Source organism: Rhamphochromis sp. 'chilingali' (genome assembly GCF_963969265.1).
Source record: "Rhamphochromis sp. 'chilingali' genome assembly, chromosome: 6".
NCBI classification, from domain to species: domain Eukaryota; kingdom Metazoa; phylum Chordata; class Actinopteri; order Cichliformes; family Cichlidae; genus Rhamphochromis; species Rhamphochromis sp. 'chilingali'.
Genome location: NC_137933.1, coordinates 12,788,386 through 12,813,666, shown reverse-complemented (window position 1 = coordinate 12,813,666; position 25,281 = coordinate 12,788,386). Strand labels below are relative to the sequence as shown.

Below are 25,281 nucleotides of genomic sequence, written 5' to 3'. Positions count from 1 at the left end.
TAGGAAACTGGACAAAAGTGGAAGATTAAAGAAGACATGCCAGGTAGGGCTGGGCGATATATCGAGTTTTTTAAAAAATATCGATATATTTTCATACGAGATATAAGATGTGGCAATATCGTTTATATCGATATGTCTATGTTACGTTATAATTATACTTGTGGAGCCGCAGGTTTGCCTCTCTTTCGTCCACTTTTGTCTCTACGCAACGTTACTCGGCCTCGCCTCTCCTTCACTGAACACAACTCCGCCTCCCCCATAGCTTCACCTGCAGGCAATGACAAGATGAAAGCGGAAAATCTCCGTTAGCGAGTTACCGCGGATGGCCCCGTGCGTGGGGCTGGACGGCGTCAACGTGTTAGCGAGCTAACCGCGCGCATGGCCTAAAATCCTTTCATTTTCTCAAAACTCGACAGTGCGCCTTATGTATGAATTCTGGTTGTGCTTACTGACCGCGAACCGATTTTATGTGGTGCTCAGCAATCTGTCAAAAAATGTTTTAATATGACTTTGCTAAGCTACGGAGCTGCACGGCTTGATGTCGGAGGATTACGGTTACCGGGGAGGAGCCTCGCGGAGTGATACGTACTGTGTGTGTATAAGGACCACAAATGGCACTTGTTCAGAGACGTGGTGCAGCTGTGAAATCTGTCTCTTTGTTATTACGCTCAGCGTCTATTAGTTTACATTTTGACTGCACAATTGTGAGCTTTTTGTTATGCACAAAAACAACATTTTCTTTTATTTATGGACCATGATTATTTAATAAATGCTGATAATTTATTTTTGAGTAATTTCTTCATATACATCTACGCTGTATGTAAATAAAAGTGCCCGTGTGACATCTGGGACACAGTGTGACTAAGAACTCTCTTTTTGTTATTAACTTATGGCTTTAAAAAAAAATATCGAGATATATATCTTATATCGCCATCCAGCTAAAAAATATCGAGATATGAATTTTGGGTCATATCGCCCAGCCCTAATGCCAGGCCTAAAAAGACTATCTAGAGCGGGAGAGCAGCATCTGAGAGTCATGTTCTGAACAAACAGGGAAAAATGAATCGAATACCTGGCACAGGACCCGAGAGATGCACCTGGCTTTTCACATTGATCCATCTACTGTTCACTGAAGCCTCATCAGAAATGGTGCCTCTCAAGAAGCCATTCTTAAGGAAGGCAAACATTTGTGCTTTTCATGATCCCACCACTCAGATATCTTTTCTATTTCCTCTGTCCTCCTCTTGTTCCCTAGATGATCTGCTCTCTTTTTCTACCTTGTTTAGCTAATGAACCTTGTCTAAGTAAAGTAGTAGTGTGAGCAGCAGCAGCTCATATGCTCCACCTGTGTCTACACAGCACAAAGTCACTGTAAGGGGAGGAAGCGTGATAGCAAAAATGTTAAAACACTCTTCTGGCTTTAAAAAGCTGGATTTGCAATTTGAGCTGTTATCTGCATATGTTAAATATTTTTAAATATAAGATCTGAGTAGAAAGTAATGCATATGTAAAATCCAGTTATGCGTTTTATTCATTCATTCACGTCTCGAATGAATGAATGCTTCCAGTCATAAAAAGATCATTATTATTATTTTTTAATCATTGCTTCACCCCCTTCTTCTGATATGTGACCAACAGTCTGTCGTCTTCTTTCCACAGAAAGGACATCTGCGCATCCGTCAACACACCTTGTGAAACCCTGGGTCTGTCGCATGTGGCAGGAATGTGTCAGCCGCATCGCAGTTGCAGCATTAGCGAGGACACGGGCCTCCCACTGGCTTTCACTGTAGCACACGAGCTAGGACACAAGTAAGGTTTTGGTGCATGCACACATACAAACACAACCATTGTGGCATTCTAGTCTTTGGAAGGTCAGTCAGTGCAAACATTCAGGCCCCGAGTTTCACCAGCGAGCCAAAGTCATGTTCGTCAGCACAAACGCTCTGTTAGTGTCTTGTTCATCAGCCTCTTTATAAAACATGAAGCTTGATCCTGGAGCAGACTTTTCATATTCTAAAATAAATCCATTATAACACTGGATATGTAAAAAAAACATCAATACATTTTTTTCATTACAACATTACACATTACAACTGTACTTTACTAAGATCTTCTTAAATATCACCCTTTCTTCTTTTAACTGCTGGTCTAATAACAATAGACCGAGCAATAAAGAAAAACAGTACGACACAAGACGCTAAATAATAGATTAACACATGAAATAAAAGCAACACTCTAAAGTGATCTCAAGTCAGGGTGTTAACACATTTCCTGTTTTCTGAAACAAATGATATTTGAAAATTGTGTATCTAAGTGTTTAATTATGTATGTAATTAGACCACTCTGCTCTCTCTATAAAACTCACCAAAGTTGCCCTCGTCAGGTATTAATTTTAACAGGATGAAACAACCTTGGAAGACAAAATAATTGATATTCCAAAGCAACCAGTTTGCTGAGAACATTAGTGCTTTCTGCTCAATTTGAACTTATTTTAATTTCATTTGATTTTTGCCCTCTGTTTGTTTATTGGTCAATTAACCAAACTGTTTAAACATTAACATAAAGAAAATAAAAAAAAAATTACCTTGCTGCTACAGCCGCATAATCCTCAAGGATAGACTGCTATTTGTATTCGGCTAGTGCAACACTCATTCAAAGTGTGTCTGCTCAGAACTGGCTGTTATTGGCTTAAAGTAAGAGCGAGTGCTTGAAGTCAGTTGTTGCCGCATAAATACAACGTGTTATTAAATTCGCAGCTGATTCAGGCTGCCTACATTTAGTTGTAAAGCAGAAAAGAGGGAAAAGTCTCGTTAATGTGCCCAGAAGAAAGAACGAGCCAGTGCTCGTGTGAATTTGTAAGGCCAATAAGTCCAGTTTAATAAAGAGCAGCTTATGCAAACAACATTTATAATCAAGATTTGTGAATAAAGAATAAACTTATATAGTAGATTTTGTTGACATAAAAAATATGGAGGACTGCACAACCAAACAACTTTATGCCCGACGCTGCCTGTCCTTGGTCCACAGCAATACACACATCAAATCTGCGGTGAATCGGATGAGCTGTTGTTCAGAAAAGTAAACAACAGGTGCACACACACACACACACACACACACACACACACACACACACACGCAAGAGCTGAGTCTCTCATTATGCTCTTATTGTCGCTTGGACTCCATCTACACACAACTACACAAAACCTTGCTGTTTTGAAAAGGCGACTGCTATGAGCATACACGTGTGTGTGTGTGTGTGTGTGTGTGTGTGCATTGCAGGTAAATGATATAGCAAAATCTCCAAAGTGAACCCGAGGACCAGCTTGGTTATAGATAACGTAAAATGTATTTTAAAAATGTATTTTATTATTCTTTGAGATGAATAAAGGATGAACACAACAACAACAAAGTCCTGCATGTTCTCGGATCTACGTCAACACACACACATCAGGTCTGAGGTAGATCGGACGGACTGCTGTTGAGCAAAGCAAACAAGAGACACGCGAAGGAGTCGAGTCTTTCATTATAGTCTTATTGTCACCTTGACTGCATCTATACAATCATAAATCACACCCTCTTCAAGCTAATTCAACTTGACTCCTGTGACTTGAAAGAGTGAGTGGTTGATAGCTTAATTTATGTCTTAATTACTGTACTCAGATCAACCTATACTACAAGTGTGTACTTGTACTACTTTTATTAAGTCAGCTTAGGAACTTTGTCCTTGAAAATGTGCTGAACAGACCCTATTTTTCACAATTTATATATATGGTTTGTTTGGTTTTACCCTTGAATATATGTCGAGGTTATTTTCTTGAAGGATTGAACAGGTCTTAGGCTGAAGGGAGCCTATTGTGAACACAAGGGTGTTCTTATTATGACGACAAAATAAATTCAGAGCATGAAAGGCTATGAAAGTTATTTTCTTCATTCAAAACCACAATGGTACAATTAGACTGCTTAAAAGGGTAAAAAGAAAATATTGTATATATTTGTGTTATTGCCTGTGTTTTATATTATGTGATTGGTCTGATTGTTTGGTTTTTTGCCACTTTATTGAGGGTCTTTTTTATATTACTGATAAGGATACACATGGTGCAAGTGTACTGTATTTCTTCCAGTTACCATGAAAATCCTACATCACTGTCTCCTGCTACTATATTGTATAAACATGGTGCTGCGAATCATCTAAAAAAAGCTGTTGTATTGTAAAGTTGTATTATTACCCTGGAAAACAGCTATTCTGTAGATGGAATATGTCTACTAGAGTATAACAGAAAGCCTTTTCTTTTTTACAGGGTCTCTGGCTAAAATTGAGAAAATTAATGCTGCTATGCTTTGTTGAAACGAAGAACAACTATAATACTGAAATACACATGATCATACATGTAATTGTTTGATTAAGCTTCATTTATGATTTTAATGATTTAATGAAGTCAGATTAGTTTGTCTAAGGTTTTCTTCATGCTCATTCATCGATAAGCAAAGCGCAGATTTTTCAATTCAAAATTAAAATCCAAACTTGTTCTTGGAACTCGTCACATGTTAAAAGAAGTTACATGTTAAAACCCCAATTTCCTTTAAAAATTAATTCCTAGAAAATGATGATGAAATGCATTTGCTGTACTTGAAAGAAGCGGATTTTTCTTAATCGACATCCATCAGATGTTGAAAAACTTGCAGCCAGTCATCGCTGAAGTTTTCATTGGCATTACTGTTCTCAACCTTGAAAAGTACTAAGCGCTCGTAAACTTTTCTGTATTTGGCAGCGCCCTATAATTTTAAATCTATTGCTTTTCACTTTCTCTCTCAGGGTGCAATGGTAGTATCTAAGAAAATAGATCCTAGAGCTCCAGATGAAGAGAAAAAGAAATTCAGGCTAAAAAGAAGGGGTGAATGGCCTTTTCCTCATCATATTCACATAAGTAATGTTTGTGTAGTCATGCTCTCTGCAAGAAGAAAGAAACTCTGTGTCTCTTGTAAATGAGACATTAAGTCTCAGTGGGACTACCTGGATAAACAAAGGTTACATGAATAAAAAAAACACAAGTTCTGCCTGTTTTGATGTATTTTAAACATGTCGAGTGCTCATAATTCTTTGTTATACTACACATGCGGCGCTTTGCCTTGATATACATGTTACATGCTGTGCCCCCTCACTTTTTTCCCTTTTTTTGTGAATCCTTTTTATCACAGTTTTGGGATTCAGCATGATGGCAGCGGTAATGACTGTGAACCCGTTGGGAAACGACCTTTCGTCATGTCTCCACAGCTCCTGTACGGCACCTCTTTGCCCAGGTGGTCACGCTGCAGTCGCCAATACATCACCCGCTTCCTAGAGTGAGTGCCTGTTTGTTCTGTATGACTGTGCTGCTGTGTAACATACATGTATATAGGCTTGAGGATTCACGTGCCCTAAACATTTTTGGATTTCCCTGCAGTTTCCCTGTTTGCTGTCATCTGTCACCAACATCTAGAACCATTAGCAGATCACAAAACTAAACCATCACTACATAATAAAACTTTCTGACCAAGATACACTGAATTTAAAAACACTGAAAATAAGTTACATAACACTGTTTCAAATGACCTTTAACATTAGAGCCCTTTGGGTAATAATGGCTTTTCACATTAGTACAGAAGAGAGGCTGTTCTTCACTGCTGAATGCTTTTATTACTGTGGCAATGTTATCTTAGAAAATTATTTCTATTGAAGGGCAATGGCCACCTCATTGTTAAACCCCTTAAGTTCAGCAGCACAGTTAATGCCGCCCACTTACTTTAGTGACTGACATTAAAAAAAGGCCCTCTAACCCACCTCTCTTCTACATCTGATAGTCAAATAGTGACCCAGGACTAGTAACTGTGACTTCTAACTTCATTTAAAGCTCACTGCACAGTCAGTAATTCATATGTGATGAAGTTGAGTAAAAGCCTAAATAGAGTACTTCTTTTTCTTGAATCAACGCTTTGTTTAAATGGATTTTGAAACAGACATTTCTGTCTGTGACAGTCTTTAGTGAGCTTTTTACATCATGTACTGATATCAGTTTTGCAATGTTCCTGTTGAACTGTGCAGTTTTTGGGCTTGTCTTGCCAATATTAACTTATACTCAATATTATTAAATTATTGATAATAGTATTTGATAAAAACAATGTATACTCAATAGTGTAACTTTCAGTATATGGCTGTATACCCCATCATACGTTCCACCATCTGGCTACTTTTACACTACAGTCTGCCAGTGTCTCTCAGCTGTACAGACAGCTGCTACCATCAAAGACTTGATTCTTGCTTCAGCAGCACATGTGCTGAACGTCTGAAATATTTCACCATAACTGCCCCAGTTTCTTTGCTCCGAGCATCTGGAATTCATTTAGTGGGTGTTCGGCTACTTGACAGTATCGTCTTCTTGACTCCACTGTGGGAGTTCACGGTGATATTTACACTTGTGGGAGTTTGCGGCACAAAAGCCAGTGGTTTGTGTGTTTATATGAGTTATGTGTTTATTTGTGTGTCTGTTTATGACAGATAGTTTAAAGTGGGGAAAAAAAGTCTAAAACCACTTAAAACCAGCACTTCCAGTTAGTTCAGTCAGTATGTGTTTTAATCAAAACAAACTCGCCTATATGTATTTTGCAATATTTTGACTATAGTGTGTTAGCATATATTTTAGCATTGTGCTCAAAGCCACAATGCATTAAATCATGGTTAACGTGAGGTTTTATTTTTCTTTCCATTTTATTCACTTAACTCTACCCATCTCACCCCATTTTTCTCTGCCACGTCTCTGCCGCTGACTGAAAGACAAAGCCTCTATTGTATATATAGCTTCATTTGTCCCAGCAGGCCTCCATAGCTCGCACTGCTTCAGAGGTCTGATCTGTAGGTGTCATTTCATGTAGAAAGTGAAAGGTCATATATATATATATATATATATATATATATATATATATATATATATATATAATATATATATATATATATATATATATATATATATATATATATATATATATATATATATAGCTAGCAGCTAGACTACACGCCTTTGGAACAGAGGATCGCAAGTTCGATTCCTGCCTGGGGCGTCTGTATCCAGTAAGGGTCCTAAGGCTAGACCCCCTATGCTAAGTGAGCCTACCGCAGACATGAGCGAGACAAATAAATATGAAGGCATGCCGGCTCGGACGTCGCCCGGATCAACAAGGTCCGCGTCAGGTGTTGAGGAACCAGGGCACCCTGACGAAAAGCGGGCTACTGGAACAAGAAGGCATCGGTGGGCAAGAGACGAAAACAGGGCGTTGTTGGAATGCTACTATGCAAGTAACCCCGGCGGAAGGGGCTACATGAATAGGATGAGGGACCTATGGATTCTTCGATACCCAACATCCAGAATGACGGCGAAACAACTAGTAGCTCAGTGTTCCAACATTCGAAAGAAGGGACTGCTCTCACAGCTAGAGATTGACGAGGTACAACACAAATGCTACGGCAAGGAGGAGTCAGGACGCCAGGTCAGGGGGGCGATATCATCACCCCCACCCGAGATTGGGTACATAGCCCCAAGTGCGATAGCTTGAAACCTGGATCCCCCGTAGCCGGTTACCAAGATTACGTGAAGTACCCTCAGAAGGTCTGCTAGATGATGTTAATGCAGCACTACGGGCAATACCTACAACCACGATTACCGACACTAACAAGCTGATCTACAATACGGCAGCAGTGATCAGTGAGATGCTTGGCTACAAGTTGAACAGCGACAAGGGACAGTACCCTCCATGGAGAAGGAGGCTAGAGGGCAAGATCAAAGTAGCACGGAGGGAGGTTAGCCAACTAACGGAGTTGCAGCAAGGTGCGACAAATAAGGTGCCTAAGAAATACAGCAAGCTGTCCATACCTGAGGCCTTGGAAACTGCCAAGCAAAGACTCACAGCCTTGGCCAGCCGCTTGAGGAGGTACACCAGAGAGATAGAAGGCAGGAGAATAAACCAGCTGTTCTCCACAGAACCAGCAAAGGTGTACTCTCAGTGGCAAGGGAACAATAAGAGAACAGCACCACCAAGGCTGGAGACGGAGCAATACTGGAAGAGCATATGGGAGAAGGACGCAACCCATAACGGCAATGCTCAGTGGCTAGAGGATCTGAGGGCAGACCACAGCGACCTCCCTGAACAGGGTCCAGTAACCATCACAGTGGCAGATATCCAAGAAAGGGTCTCCAGTATGAAGAGTTGGACAGCACCAGGGCCCGACATGGTTCACGCCTACTGGCTGAAGAAGCTGACTGCACTCCACGAGCGTCTGGCAGCACAAATGAACCAGCTGCTAGTTAACGAGAGACACCCGGAATGGCTAACTGAAGGCCGGACGGTCCTGATCCCCAAGGACCCCAAGAAGGGACCGGTCCCCTCCAACTACCGACCAATAACCTGCCTCAGTACTACATGGAAGCTCCTGTCAGGCATCATATCGGCTAAGATGAACAGGCACATGGGTCAATACATGAGCGGGACACAGAAAGGAATTGGCAAGAATACCAGAGGCGCAAAACACCAGCTACTGGTAGACAGAACAATCAGCCGAGACTGCAAGACCAGACTGACCAACCTGTGCACAGCCTGGATTGATTACAAGAAGGCCTATGACTCAATGCCCCACAGCTGGATACTGGAATGCCTAGAATTGTACAAGATCAATGGGACCCTAAGAGCCTTCATCAGGAACTCAATGGGGATGTGGCGTACAACACTAGAGGCCAACTCCAAGCCCATAGCACAAGTCACCATCAAGTGCGGGATCTACCAAGGAGATGCTCTGTCCCCACTGCTGTTCTGCATAGGCCTGAACCCCCTCAGTGAGATCATTAACAAGACTGGCTACGGATACCGACTACGGAACGGAGCAGTTGTCAGCCACCTCCTGTACATGGATGACATCAAGCTGTATGCCAAGAGTGAACGAGACATCGATTCACTGATCCACACTACCAGGCTATACAGCAATGACATTGGAATGTCGTTCGGACTGGAGAAGTGTAGTCGGATGGTATCAAAGAGAGGGAAGGTAGTCAGAACTGAGGGGATTGAACTACCAGAAGGCAACATTGCAGACATAGAGGACAGTTACAAGTACCTGGGGATCCCGCAGGCAAATGGGAACCATGAAGAGGCCGCTAGAAAGGCTGCAACCACCAAGTACCTGCAGAGGGTCAGGCAAGCCCTGAGGAGTCAGCTGAATGGTAAGAAAAAGATCCGGGCCATCAACACGTACGCCCTGCCCGTGATCAGGTACCCTGCTGGGGTAATAGGCTGGCCAAAGGAGGAGATAGAAGCCACTGACATAAAGACAAGAAAGCTCCTTACCATGCATGGAGGGTTTCACCCCAAGTCCAGCACCCTGAGGCTGTACGCTAAGCGGAAGGAAGGGGGCCGGGGACTGGTGAGTGTCAGCACCACAGTCCAGGATGAGACAAGGAACATCCAAGAATACATTGGGAAGATGGCCCCAACTGACCGAGTGCTCAGTGAATACCTCAGGCAGCAGAAACCCAAGAAAGAGGAGGGAAACGAGGAACCATCATGGAAGGACAGGCCCCTGCACGGTATGTACCACCGGCAGATAGAGGAGGTGGCTGATATCCAGAAATCCTACCAGTGGCTGGACAAAGCTGGACTGAAAGACAGCACAGAGGCACTAATCATGGCAGCACAAGAACAAGCTCTGAGTACAAGATCCATAGAGGCTGGGGTCTATCACACCAGGCAAGACCCCCGGTGCAGGCTGTGTAAAGATGCCCCAGAGACAATCCAGCACATAACAGCAGGGTGCAAGATGCTAGCAGGCAAGGCATACATGGAACGCCATAACCAAGTGGCCGGCATAGTGTACAGGAACATCTGTGCGGAGTATAACCTGGAAGTCCCGAGGTCAAAATGGGAGATGCCCCCAAGGGTGGTGGAGAATGACCGAGCTAAGATCCTGTGGGACTTCCAGATACAGACGGACAAAATGGTGGTGGCTAACCAACCGGACATAGTGGTGGTAGACAAACAGAAGAAGACGGCCGTCGTGATCGATGTAGCGGTTCCGAATGACAGCAATATCAGGAAGAAGGAACACGAGAAGCTGGAGAAATACCAAGGGCTCAGAGAAGAGCTCGAGAGGATGTGGAGGATATATATATATATATATATATATATATATATATATATATATATATATATATATATATATATATATATATATATATATATATATATATATATATATATATATATATATATATATAGCGGGCGGTTTATCCTTCAAGCTCGGGTCCTCTACCAGAGGCCTGGGAGCTTGAGGGTCCTGCGCAGTATCTTAGCTGTTCCCAGGACTGCGCTCTTCTGGACAGAGATCTCCGATGTTGTTCCCGGGATCTGCTGGAGCCACTCGCCTAGCTTGGGAGTCACCGCACCTAGTGCTCCGATTACCACGGGGAACACCGTCACCTTCACCCTCCACATCCTCTCGAGCTCTTCTCTGAGCCCTTGGTATTTCTCCAGCTTCTCGTGTTCCTTCTTCCTGATATTGCTGTCATTCGGAACCGCTACATCGATCACTACGGCCGTCTTCTTCTGTTTGTCTACCACCACTATGTCCGGTTGGTTAGCCACCACCATTTTGTCCGTCTGTATCTGGAAGTCCCACAGGATCTTAGCTCGGTCATTCTCCACCACCCTTGGGGGCATCTCCCATTTTGACCTCGGGACTTCCAGGTTATACTCCGCACAGATGTTCCTGTACACTATGCCGGCCACTTGGTTATGGCGTTCCATGTATGCCTTGCCTGCTAGCATCTTGCACCCTGCTGTTATGTGCTGGATTGTCTCTGGGGCATCTTTACACAGCCTGCACCTGGGGTCTTGCCTGGTGTGATAGACCCCAGCCTCTATGGATCTTGTGCTCAGAGCTTGTTCTTGTGCTGCCATGATTAGTGCCTCTGTGCTGTCTTTCAGTCCAGCTTTGTCCAGCCACTGGTAGGATTTCTGGATATCAGCCACCTCCTCTATCTGCCGGTGGTACATACCGTGCAGGGCTCTGTCCTTCCATGATGGTTCCTCGTCTCCCTCCTCTTTCTTGGGTTTCTGCTGCCTGAGGTATTCACTGAGCACTCGGTCAGTTGGGGCCATCTTCCCAATGTATTCTTGGATGTTCGTTGTCTCATCCGATGAGACAACGAACATCCAAGAATACATTGGGAAGATGGCCCCAACTGACCGAGTGCCTCAGCTGACTACCTCAGGCAGCAGAAACCCCCATGCATGGGAAGGGAGCTTTCTTGTCTTTATGTCAGTGGCTTCTATCTCCTCCTTTGGCCAGCCTATTACCCCAGCAGGGTACCTGATCACGGGCAGGGCGTACGTGTTGATGGCCCGGATCTTGTTCTTACCATTCAGCTGACTCCTCAGGACTTGCCTGACCCTCTGCAGGTACTTGGTGGTTGCAGCTTTTCTAGCGGCCTCTTCATGGTTCCCATTCGCCTGCGGGATCCCCAAGTACTTGTAACTGTCCTCTATGTCTGCAATGTTGCCTTCTGGTAGTTCAATCCCCTCAGTTCTGACTACCTTCCCTCTCTTTGTTACCATCCAACTACACTTCTCCAGTCCGAACGACATTCCAATGTCATTGCTGTATAGCCTGGTAGTGTGGATCAGTGAATCGATGTCTCGTTCACTCTTGGCATACAGCTTGATGTCATCCATGTACAGGAGGTGGCTGACAACTGCTCCGTTCCGTAGTCGGTATCCGTAGCCAGTCTTGTTAATGATCTCACTGAGGGGGTTCAGGCCTATGCAGAACAGCAGTGGGGACAGAGCATCTCCTTGGTAGATCCCGCACTTGATGGTGACTTGTGCTATGGGCTTGGAGTTGGCCTCTAGTGTTGTACGCCACATCCCCATTGAGTTCCTGATGAAGGCTCTTAGGGTCCCATTGATCTTGTACAATTCTAGGCATTCCAGTATCCAGCTGTGGGGCATTGAGTCATAGGCCTTCTTGCAATCAATCCAGGCTGTGCACAGGTTGGTCAGTCTGGTCTTGCAGTCTCGGCTGATTGTTCTGTCTACCAGTAGCTGGTGTTTTGCGCCTCTGGTATTCTTGCCAATTCCTTTCTGTGTCCCGCTCATGTATTGACCCATGTGCCTGTTCATCTTAGCCGATATGATGCCTGACAGGAGCTTCCATGTAGTACTGAGGCAGGTTATTGGTCGGTAGTTGGAGGGGACCGGTCCCTTCTTGGGGTCCTTGGGGATCAGGACCGTCCGGCCTTCAGTTAGCCATTCCGGGTGTCTCTCGTTAACTAGCAGCTGGTTCATTTGTGCTGCCAGACGCTCGTGGAGTGCAGTTAGCTTCTTCAGCCAGTAGGCGTGAACCATGTCGGGCCCTGGTGCTGTCCAACTCTTCATACTGGAGACCCTTTCTTGGATATCTGCCACTGTGATGGTTACTGGACCCTGTTCAGGGAGGTCGCTGTGGTCTGCCCTCAGATCCACTAGCCACTGAGCATTGCCGTTATGGGTTGCATCCTTCTCCCATATGCTCTTCCAGTATTGCTCCGTCTCCAGCCTTGGTGGTGCTGTTCTCTTATTGTTCCCTTGCCACTGAGATATATATATATATATATATATATATATATATATATATATATATATATATATATATATATATATATATATATATATATATATATATATATATATATATATATATATATATATATAGAGAGAGAGAGAGAGACCTGGAAGATTAACACAGTGATGACTATGGCTAGGGGCATGCATTAGACTTTCATGTTGTCCATCTATGTACACTGATGGGGGGGTGGTATTGAATATCATATCCCAAATCAGAAGACAAGATTTTTTTGCCCTTCTTTGAAATTGTAAAGGACACTGGATTGTTGACAATTACATTGTTTTCAATTATGAATTCTTAAAAGTTCTAGATGGTGAAAGAGCTGGTGTTTTATTAGCGCTAAAATAAGAGTCTCCATCAAGATAAAGTTATGATGGCCCTGTGTTAAGTAATGTGAGCTTTGTAACATGATTTTTAGCTGCATGTATCTAGTTATGCTTTTAAATAATGCAGCCTGGAAACACACTTGAAAATCAAAAATAACAAAAGTAAATAACCAAAACTGTCATCCTTCACTTGTTTGTAAAGCTTTAATTTAAAAAGATAATAAGCATGTGTCACTAAAACTGTGATTAAATGGTAAATGGGGTGCTGCCTCTGTAGCACTTTTCTACTCATACTGGGCAAAAAACAAGTGACCTCTGTCAAATTGCAAGCGCTGACTTGTAATGTACAAAGAGTATTTTTCCACAACTAGGTCCAGGTGTTGCCCTTTCACAGATTTACAGGACTTGAACTGCATTTTTATGGGGGGTGGTACCTGAGCAGAGCACGCAGGAACCAAGTTACTTAAAACTCATTCATGTTCTCATGTGCAGTTAAGCAGGGTTACGTCTGAAAAAGTTCAAGCCTGAAGTGCATGTGTGAAAACAGCTAAATTTATTATGAATCTGGACAGACTTTGATGTAAGCTGCAACCTGACTGGTTGGTAAAGACAGCAACTCTGGAGACATCAAAGACTGAATGAAACTACTTGTTGTAATGTGACAGAGGCCACTTTTCATCTTTCTATTGTGTATATGTTTTTTCTTTTCTTTTTTTCTGCTACTGCACATACATGAGATTGTTTGACTCTCTTGAGTGCTTTGAGTGCTCAGTTGGAGTAGAAAAGTATAAGTACCAGTCATTTACCATTTAATCTCATTAGCCAGTTCACATGCTTATTACCATTTTGATTAAAGCATTAAAGACCAATGCAGGACAACTCTTTTGGGTTCACTAAAGCAGAACTGTTATTTTTGGTTTTCGAGTGTCAGTATATGAATGTTGGGAAATGCAGTTTTAAATGCAGTTATTTAGCAGCTTGACCATAGATGTAGCTAAAGCTCACATTACTTAACATCATCACAACTTTATCTTCGCAGAGATCAAAGTCCTGGTCAATTTAAATCGACAGATCCAAAGAATCAAAGTGATTCATCCGTACATCAAACAACTTTTTTCCTTGGCCGACACTCTTAAACCAGGATTTTGATGGATTTGTCTGCTATTGTCATGATATAGAGGGGTTTTTAGCTGAAAAACACGTGGTCCAACAAGCTTGACAGGAGCACTATCAATTAGCTATTTAGCGCCATCGCCAGGCTAACATAGGCCAAGTGTTGCCAAGTGTTCAAGCTCTATATATTTTAGTGATTGGTTAGGATAAGTAGAGTTTCCTAAAATGATGCAAGATTTGTTGGCTGGACATATATGATGTGAACCTCTCATTCTGCTCGTTGGAAACCAGTGTGAGACGATTGAGTAGATCTGCTAGTAACTAGTAGAAAACTAGTAAGTGTAAAACTTACTAGTAGAGGAGTGTTACGAACTTGTATGTCCATGTGTTTGTTTGTGCAGGTGTTGTGTTTTTTTTCTATGTTAATTTAGCTGTGCCAGGGCCCTGTTCCGATTGGTGCGTGGATATACTGCCCCGGCGTGATTGGATCCAGCTGGAGGACCCGCCCATTAAAGTGTGCCTCGCTCATGTTATGGCCTGGCCCTAGACGGGTCGTAACATGAATTGGGGGCTCGTCCTCTGCCTTTTTCTGTGGGTTTTCGCGTGTGTTTGGTCTGTTGGCGGTTTTCTTGGGTGTGGGGGTGGTAGGTGTGTGGAATTATGGAGTTTTCTTTGGATGATTTTGTTACTTCGCCTTCATGGGATAAAATAGTGAAGTGCAGGAAAGCGGATTTGCTTATTATTGCTAGTTATTATGATATTCAAGTGTCCTATGGTGCCCGCAAAGCGGAGGTTAGGGACGCTTTGTGTGCAGAGCTGGTGGAGCGAGGCATCCTTCCTGCCCCGAAGGCAGCTGTAGAGCAGCCTGATGGCGGGGGTGTGAAGGTGGCTCCGGAGGCTGAGCCGGGGCCGGATGCCAAAGGGCCTGTTAACGTGCTACCAGCCGAGGCGGACTCTGATGCAGCCGAGGCGGACTCTGATGCAGCCGAGGCGGACTCTGATGCTGCTGGGGCAAAGATTGAAGCAGCTGGGTCTGGTACGGCCGGGGAACCCCTGGCGGGGCGGTCTACGGAAGATCTCCGTTTGACCCTCCGTATAAGGGAGGTGGAAACCCGTGCTAAAGAGCTTGAGGTACAAGCAATGCACCTCCGTGTCAGAGCTTTGGAGCTGGAGCGAAAGCCCTCCACATCTGCCTCTAGTCATCTTGGTACGTCCACCGCTGTCCCAACAGGTTTTGACATCACTAAGCACGTTAAACTGGTTCCCCCGTTTCATGAGGCCGAAGTGGATTCCTATTTTAACGCTTTTGAGCGTATAGCGGCCGCGTTAAGCTGGCCGAAGGAATTTTGGCCGCTGCTGTTGCAATGCAAACTGGTTGGCAAAGCCCAGGAGGTGTGTACCAGTTTATCAATTGAAGATAGCCTGGATTATGACATCATGAAGAAGACTGTGTTGCAGGCATATGAGCTCGTCCCAGAAGCCTACCGTCAAAGATTTAGGAAGTGTGAAAAAACCGCCAATCAGACATTTGTGGAGTTTGCCCGTGAAAAGAGTCGCTTGTTTGAACGATGGTTGCAGGCCAGTAAAGTAAAGGATCTCGAGGGGCTGAAAGAGCTTCTTTTGTTAGAGGAATTCAAAAAATGTTTGCCGGACCAAGTAGTCATTTATCTGAATGAGCAAAAGGTGACCTCACTTGCTAAAGCGGCAGTGATGGCTGATGAGTTTACTCTCACCCACAAAACTATATTTTCAGCCGCTGTCTCACAGAATATCAGGGTGGGACAGGAAAGGAAAATAAAGTCACCAAAGATAGGACTGAAAGATAGACAGGAGGATGGTGTTAATCGCGACTGTTTTTATTGTCGCGAACCCGGACACCTGATCGCTGTCTGTCCTGCGCTCCGGAGGAAAGAGCAGCGCAAAGGCTCTAAAAATCCAGCGGGCGTAGGTCTCATCAAAGTTGTCCCTTTGCCTAAATCGCATTCCACTCTCACCCGTGATTTGCACCATGCGGATGTGGAAATAGAGCCACGTTTTAAACCATTCATCACGAAAGGCTTTGTTTCTGTGACGGGAGAAGAGAGGGATAAAGTGCCTGTTACTATTCTTCGGGACACAGGTGCGCATCAGTTGTTTATGTTGGATAGTGTACTGCCATTGTCAGATAAAACTGCTTGTGATTCAGATGTGTTGGTTTGGGGAATTAAGATGAGCGTTCTTCGGGCGCCGTTACACAAAGTACATTTGCATTCGCCCGTGAAAACGGGGCATGTTAAAGTTGCGGTGAGTTCCCAGTTGCCTATTAAAGGGGTTTCATTTATTCTAGGAAATGACTTGGCTGGGGGAACAGTTTTTCCACCGCCTGAAGTGGTGGAAACGCCTATTTCTTCTGTCACTGATGTTGCCGCCCCTTTATCAAGTGTGTTTCCTGTTTGTGCTATTACTCGTGCGCAATCGCGCAAATTTGATGATGTTGTGGATGTTGGCGACGCTAGACGAAAGAAAATCTCCCAGCCGTGAGAGTGGCAGAATAGGAAGCGGAAATGATGTAACAAAACTGATGCCAGAGCTGGATGAGAAATTGAATAGGGATGCATTGATAACTGCTCAGCAGAATGACTCATCACTGGCTCCCTGTTTTCTATCTGCAGCTAAGAGTGCAGGAAGTGAATCTCCCACTTCTTATTTTGTGCAAGATGGAGTTCTTATGAGGAGGTGGTCCTCTGACCGGTGTGGTTTGCCTGGTGCTACGCAGGTGGTGGTGCCGAAGCCACATCGAGGGCAGGTGCTTAGCTTAGCGCATGATGCCAGCATGGCTGGACATCTTGGGGTGAACAAAACTTATCATCGGGTGTTGCTCAACTTCTTTTGGCCAGGGTTGAAAGCTGATGTGGTGGCATATTGCCGTACCTGTAGCACATGTCAGATGGCGGGGAAACCTAACAGACCCATCCCACCTGCTCCGTTACATCCTATTCCAGTAATAGGTGAGCTGTTTGAAAAAGTAATATTGGATTGTGTGGGTCCCCTGCCAAAAACTAAATCCGGACACCAATACATACTAACAATAATGTGTTCAGCAACAAGGTTCCCGGAGGCAATTCCACTACGCACGCTGAAAGCAAAACCGGTGATAAAAGCACTACTTAAGTTTTTCTCTACTTTCGGGCTTCCAAAGGTTATTCAAACAGACCAAGGAACGAATTTTACTTCAAAAGTGTTTGCACAGGTTGTGGAGGAGTTGCACCTAAAACATGTAAAATCCAGTCCATACCACCCAGAAAGTCAAGGTGCTCTGGAGAGATTCCATCAAACCCTCAAAGCTATGCTGCGCAAGTTCTGCGCAGAGTCGGATAGAGAATGGGATGAGGGTCTGCCGTTATTGTTGTTTGCCGTCAGAGAAACCACTCAGGAATCCTTGGGATTCAGTCCGATGGATCTGGTGTTTGGACACGTGGTCCGCGGTCCCCTCCGCCTTCTGAAGGAGAAGTGGTTATCAGAAACTTCTGAAACCCAGCATAATGTTCTGGATTATGTTAGCGGACTTCAGGAAAACCTTCACCTTGCATGTCAGTTAGCTCGAGAAAATCTGTCACATACGCAGGCAAAAATGAAAGCTCGTTATGACAAAAAGGCTGTTCGTAGAAGTTTTCAGCCGGGAGAGAAAGTGTTGGTGTTGCTGCCTGTGGTAGGGTCCAGTTTATTAGCTCAGTTCGCTGGCCCATATGTGGTGGAACAGAAACTCAGTGACAACAATTATGTGATCCAGACCCCAGACCGCCGGAGAAAGTCTAGGGTTTGTCATATTAATATGTTAAAATCGTATCACTCGAGGAGTCCTTCGGGTGCGCCGTCTCCAGTGTGCGCCGCTAGTGTTGTTTCTCCTTATGAACCCTCTGATGACGGGCTACTCCAGAAAAGTGAAGCGCTGGGTAGCGGCCGATTGAAAAATTCGGAGATCTTAAACGATATAGAAACATATTTAGTCCACTTGTCTGAACCCACTCGAGCTGACATCACTGATCTGATAGAGGATAATTTATCACTCTTTTCTGACCATCCTCGTCAAACTGCTGTCCTGTGCCACGACATTGACGTGGAAGGACATAAACCGATTAAGCAGCATGCTTATCGAGTGAACCCAGTGAAAAGAGCGATAATGCAGAAGGAAGTTGACTATCTCTTAGAACACGGTTTAGCCTTTCCGAGCGCCAGCACATGGAGTTCACCGTGTGTGCTAGTACCAAAACCTGACAACACTCCTCGGTTTTGTAATGATTACAGAAAAGTTAACGCTGTTACCAAACCTGATTCATTTCCTCTTCCTAGAATGGAGGATTGTATTGATAGAGTGGGATCGGCATCTTTTGTAACCAAACTTGATCTGTTAAAAGGTTACTGGCAAGTACCTTTAACTCCCAGAGCCTCTGAAATATCTGCTTTTGTCACGCCAGATCATTTTCTCCAGTACACGGTTATGCCGTTTGGGTTGCGTAATGCACCCGCTACTTTCCAGCGCCTTATGGCCAAAGTACTGGCGGGCGTGAATAACTGCGATGCCTACTTGGATGATGTTGTCATTTACTCATCCACCTGGTCTGACCACTTACAAACACTCTCCCTCGTTTTCAGCCGTTTTCAGAAAGCCTCGCTTACACTAAACCTAGCCAAATGTGAATTTGGCAGAGCCACCATCACATATCTGGGAAAACAGGTGGGTCAGGGACAGATACTGCCGGTGACCGCGAAAATACAGGCGATCGTTGAGTTTCCAGTCCCACAAACGAGAAGGGCGCTGCGCCGATTTCTAGGAATGTGTGGTTATTACAGAGGTTTTTGTAAGAACTTTGCCACTGTTGTCGTTCCTCTCACCGATTTGATCAGTCCGGTGAAGCCTTTTGTGTGGACGCCTGTTTGTCAGACTGCTTTCGAGTCTGCGAAAGCATTACTGTGCAGTTCCCCTGTTCTTACGGCACCAAATTTCATGTCCCCTTTCAAGCTCGAGGTTGACGCTAGTGCGGCTGGTGCAGGAGCTCTCCTTATGCAGGAGGACCATTGCGGCGTGGATCGCCCAATTTGTTACTTCTCAAAAAAATTCAACAAACATCAGATGAACTACAGTACTATTGAAAAGGAAGCCCTTGCCTTGTTGTTAGCCCTACAGCATTTCGAGGTGTATATCGGATCCAGCTCTATCCCTGTTCAAGTGTTCACTGACCATAACCCATTGGTATTTCTCTCCCAGATGCAAAACTCAAATCAGAGACTTATGCGTTGGTCCCTTCTTTTGCAAGACTTCAACCTGCAGATCAAGCATAAGAAAGGGACGGAAAATGTCATCACGGACGCCCTGTCGAGAGCAATTTTGTAGTTCAGGAATTAAACAATAGGAGGATTGTTTAATTCTTATGGAAGGGGGTGTTACGAACTTGTATGTCCATGTGTTTGTTTGTGCAGGTGTTGTGTTTTTTTTCTATGTTAATTTAGCTGTGCCAGGGCCCTGTTCCGATTGGTGCGTGGATATACTGCCCCGGCGTGATTGGATCCAGCTGGAGGACCCGCCCATTAAAAGGAGTCTGGAGTGCTACAGCGGGAGAGGTCCTCGCGTTTCTCCTCATCACCCAGCAGTAGTCCTGTGGTAGCCGCTGGCTGCAGTATACGCTTGAAAGTTGTGGAAGTGGAGTGGGTAGGGGTGAGCTGCCGTTTCTTTTGATCACCCGTTTTCTCCTGTTTTGAGTTAGTTAAGGAGGTCAGACTCTGTCTTTATTTTTGACTTTGTTTTGGTAAGGTCAGGGGTGCGGGATTTGTGTAGGTTTGTTTTGTTTATTGTTTTGGCCTTGGCTCACCCTGAAGTGTTGACACTCCCGTTTTGGTTCTCTTTATTCACATTGTAAATAAATCACCTCATATCTAACGGATTTGTTTCGTGTGACTGCTTGGGTCTTGGGGGGGAAGCGAGTGCCTCGCTCATGTTATGGCCTGGCCCTAGACGGGTCGTAACAAGGAGTAGTAGAGGAAGATGACCTTACTCTGAGCATCCTTCTTTGCATTACCTTCATGGGGCTCGAAATTCTTGTGTTACTAAAAACAAAATACAGGACGAAGTAAACCAAATCACTTATCTTTCTCCTCATCTTCCACTTGACACTGTGATGCCTGTAAATAATTTTTCTGTTGGAGTCTATAATTATACTTGACTGCTGTAATCACATAATTAAACACTCGCACGTTGATTGTCAAGCTGTGGATGGAGTGGGAAAGAGAAATGCTCTTTTGAATGAAATGTCATGCAGAGAATATATGCCTGCAGTTGATTATTATATTCAGATGGGCTTTGTAGCTGTGTATCAACTGTGGTTTTCTGAAACTTTTCCGCCTTTTAATTACAGTGCCCTCATCTAAGTTGTCGTTTGTAGGTATTTGTATAGCCACTGAGTTGTGCAAGGGCTAGTGTTACTCCCACATTAAGTTTTTAAAGCTATAACCTGTCAAAATTTGTACGTTCGGCATGTTGTTTCCTAAAAACAATCAATAAATGAAACCCTCAGGGTTTAGTAATAACCAATGTAGCCTTTGTTATTGTACATTTGCTTCAGTCACCTATATAAAGAAATCAGAAAAGTTGTACTATACTCCACAGCCGCTGACATTTTTATAAACTGCGATCATTTCGTTCTTTTCTCTAACTTCTACCTTCCTCCTCCCTCACAGCCGTGGCTGGGGCTGGTGCCTCGATGATGCCCCGGTGAAGGATAGGTTGTCTCTATCTACGGTGCTTCCCGGCGTTCTGTACAGTGCTGTCCATCAGTGTCGGCTCCAGTATGGATCAGGATCCCTGCTCTGTGATGACATGGATGTAAGATTCTCTAAAATTACACAATTAAATGATAGTCTTTGTCCCGTAATCCTTAAAAATGTTCTTATGATGTTTTTGATCAACCCCAAAACCTTAACGACTGTTCCCTGATTCAGTAAGAGCTTTTAGATCTTCTGTTCTTTCTTGACATGAGTTTCTTTTCTATGCACTATACATCCATCTTTTTCCTTGGTTTTACTGTCTTATTTCTGACAAATTTTAAGGACATTAAACCACAATAGTGTGATTTAAAATATTACCCCACATAAACTGACTTTGGCAATATCTTTGGCCATTCCTCAGAACTGTCTGTCGGCTTGAATTAAACTAAGAGAACATATAAGGAAAACATTCTCCGCTCTGCACCAATTTCTGCGTTTCTTTAACCTCATTCCCCTGAGTGCAATGAAATAACAATGTGTTGATTACAGTTATAACCTTTTAATAACACACAAGGCGAAAAAATAGCCTAAAGAACTAATCTAAATGGACTAAACAGCCATTTTAAAATAACTGTGGTATCAGTCAGTTTAATATTTATTGAGTTCTTCCATGTGGCTGCTTTAATTTTGTGTCCACAACATTTACGTTGTGTACACATACATACACTACCGGTCAAAAGTTTTAGAACACCTCAATTTTTCCAGTTATTTATTGCAAATCAAGTCGTTCAAGTCCAATGAATAGCTTCAAAGCTCCAAAACTTCAAAATAATTTACATTTCTGAATCATACAAAAAGGCCTTTTTCAGGGAACGCAAAATATGTTAACAATTTAAATCTGTTCTGCAGCAATGGAGGCTGATCAAGCCTTGAAAACTGGCGCTACTAATTCCTACAGGCACTCCAACTTTTCTGGATTACTTACAAACCCCTCTGTCTGCATAAAGGCAGTGTGGCAGCACACCGTGGTACCATACCCTCGTGAGCATCAGTTGAACAGTATTGTACTGCAGGAAAGTAGTGTGTTGCTACAAAAAGAAGAGAAGACTGAATCTAACATAGTGTGTCGCTGATAGTGCATAGACAAGGTGAGTCCTTCTTCTGTATGTACCTGACCTGACCTTTTGTTTTGGTTTCCTTGCTTCTTAAGTTATTTAACACTGACCAATGAATCATTCAAGTATACAAAGGCTGAACCAGTGTTGTCTGTGCATAACAGACAACCTAACAGAGAACTTGGTATATCACTGCATGATGTCCAGTGGGTCTTTAAAAGGATTTGAGGAAATTGGACTATTGGAGGAGAAAAAATAAAGTGGAAGGCCTAAAAAAATATCTACAGTAGATGAACAATGTAGTCTTGTTCTTGAGACATGGGAACAAATTCACAAAAGACCTGACACAGGACCTCAATTCAATTCAATTCAATTTTATTTATATAGTCTATTTATATAGACCTGAGAAATGCATCTGGCTCTTGAATTTATCCATCTACTGTTCACTGAAGCCTCACCAGAAATGGTCTCAGTGGAAGGGAGGCTGTCAAGAAGCCATTCATAAGGAGGGGAAACTGGGAGACGAGGCTGAGGTGTGCTAATTATAAAGGACTGAAAATCAATGGCTTGAGCTTTTTGTACTTTGCTTCTGTTTTTTTAACCTTTAATTTAGAACCACAGCAAGTGCTATATTTTTCTATTTCATTAACACCGGTAAAGCCAATTTATCTAACTTTGGTAAGGAAAATAATACATTTATGCTTTTATTTAGTCAGGGAACACATGAAGACACAATAGTGGAATGACATGCAGCAAATGATCCAGCCAGCAGGGAAGTCTTGCTCCTTTGGGCATTTGTGTGTCCGGCACTCACTTGGCATTGTTTCCCTCCCACCTTTTTTGACAAAGAGGAAGAAAAAAACAGCTCTTCATGGGGAGATTTTTTTGTGCAAAATAAATGTGATGTATTATTTGAGTCCTTCAAAGTTTAGCAGGGCTGCTGTTCTTTATGTCTGGGAACACATATAAATAAATCCTATACAGCCTCAAGCAACAGGTTCTTGAAAAGACTGGACAGATGAGGACCACACACATGCATTTTCTTTATACGAACAATGCAAGAGCAGTAAAGTGTGTGGATTTTACAAGCGCCATCCTGACTGGAAAAACGACTGTGGGAGGCCTAGAGATTTACAACACCTACAGCCTACTGTTATGAAAATTCAACAAATCCCTTTTCTTTTTTTACAGCTTGTTTACACAGCTCTTGGAGTGCCCTGAGTTTTCTTGTAATCACATGCATTAATGTTAACACTGACAGACTTTTCATGGAATGACTGCTGTTTATAAAATGGTATATTTAGAGGAATCTGGGGCCATCTAACGCATGAAATGGTCTGTGTTTTTAAATATTAAATTCATACTTGTTTATTATACGATATCAACACACACAAAAATGCACAATATTTGTCACTTGTACTTGATTTTGAGTTAAATGTTTCCTTAAAAAATGTTTTAGTTGTGCGGTGCAAATCAAACCTGTTCTGGCATCACACATTTGAGGTTTTGGGTTTTTAGACCTTTCAAAGTAGTTCGGGTCATTCTCAAGGAAGTCTCAATTGCTTTGAGATAAAGACATATACATACATATACATTACATATATTGCTCGATTCAGACAGATTGAATAATTTGAGAGGTTGCTGGGGGGGTTTTTGTATTGACTCTCTGCGCTTTTTGTATGACATTGCATGCTGAAAGCTAAACGTGGCGAAGTCCAGGATTCTAATCCAGGTTGTATTTTTGAAAGCGCAAGTCTTTCAAATTTCATCCATTAAGGGATTATCAGTCGCTGTCACTTTTCCATTTCCCTTAGAAGTTTATCTCTGTGTTGAGAATTAATTATGCATGCCTTTGTTAGTCTTTCCTTGGTTTTAACTGTGACTTAACCAGGTAAGAACCTGAGTGTTTCAGAAGCTGAAATCTCAGAAATGTCTACATCATAATCGTGTTGTCCACATATTCATCACAAATGTCAAGAGATGCAAAGGGGAAAGGGTCAAGACAGTTGGACCAATCAGTCGGGGACCTCCTAGATATTTTTGACCTTTTGGTGTGTTATCAGCTATAAATTTCCACCTCTGTAGGTCTTTGGATTGATTATTTGTGCAAATGCAGGTCAGAGTTCCTTTCACACTATCAGAGCATACAGCATGACCAGCATTACAGAAGAGTTAACAATTCTGGGGAACACACTCACTTGTCAGAGGCTGGCTGTGAAGCTGAACATGTTTGTACAGGAAATATGATGCTGTTGCTATAGGGGATGTTCAGCTTAGCTGAAATCAGGGTTGATCAGCCAGATATTTCTAAGGCTCATTGATTTTTATATCTGATCAACATTGGAGTTCTGAGGATTGCTTGGCCGAGCCACCTGATTAAGAGTTCTTAGTTTTTGGACCAGGCAAACAAACACATTTTAATAAGTCAATTATAATTTAGTTTTTTGGTTTTTTTTAAGACAAAGTCAGGACATGGACATCAGGTTAACTCTCAGTAATGGTATTGTAAATTCATTCAGAAGTATATGATGCATAATGGATGACAGAGTGAAAGAATAGAAATCCGTTCATATAAGGCACTGTGGTGCATTTCTAGAAGAAGTCGATATCAGGCATCCCTGCTGGATAGCTGCAGCCGGTAATCCTCATCTGATCTGCCGTGTCTGAAGAGAGGACACATCTTATCACTCAGAGCAAGAGCAAACATTAAGCTTTATGAGTGGCTGTAGGCGTCATCTATCGTTATTAATAATATTATTTTGAACTACAGTTAAAAATATGGATATTTGGCATATAAGATAAGATGCTAGCAAATCCAGTTACTCATAGAAGAGCATCAAACACGCATTATCTGCAAGGCAATATGAAAATTAATCAACATTCTTACATGCAACATTTTCAGTAAAATGCAATAGTTATGCCTGTTCACTATTTTTATACAGTATTTACTTGTGTGATGTACTCTAAAAATATATGAAAAGCAAGCAAAAAAAAAGTGCTGTGGGTGTGAGATATTAATCTTTATTTGCTCTTCCAGAATGTATGCAGCACTCTGTGGTGCACTGTGGGAACAACCTGCCACTCAAAGCTGGATGGGGCTGTGGATGGAACAAGTTGTGGGGAGGACAAAGTGAGTTTTTCCTCTCATGACCGAGACAGGAAGATGATCGTGATGAGATTGCTTATATTGGTGTTGACAACTATCAGTTTTTTATATCTAGGAAGAAGAGTTTTGTATCTGGGTAGTCTTTTCTGTTTGCAGTATTGATTTGTATCTTTGTTTGACTGAGAATATTGGAGTCAACATATG

The 25,281-nt window shown here is 42.9% G+C and overlaps 1 protein-coding gene across 2 annotated transcripts in view; it reads left to right on the top strand.

The window, feature by feature from the left end:
* The window catches only part of adamts7 (a disintegrin-like and metallopeptidase (reprolysin type) with thrombospondin type 1 motif, 7), a 99,727-nt gene that overhangs the window by 24,430 nt on the left and 50,016 nt on the right, over positions 1-25,281 (top strand). For both annotated transcript variants that reach the window (XM_080885438.1, XM_080885437.1), the window contains exons 7-10: positions 1,660-1,809; positions 5,197-5,340; positions 20,830-20,974; positions 25,009-25,101. In XM_080885438.1, coding sequence (XP_080741564.1) covers positions 1,660-1,809; positions 5,197-5,340; positions 20,830-20,974; positions 25,009-25,101 — 532 coding nt within the window. The remainder of the gene's footprint in view (positions 1-1,659; positions 1,810-5,196; positions 5,341-20,829; positions 20,975-25,008; positions 25,102-25,281) is intronic.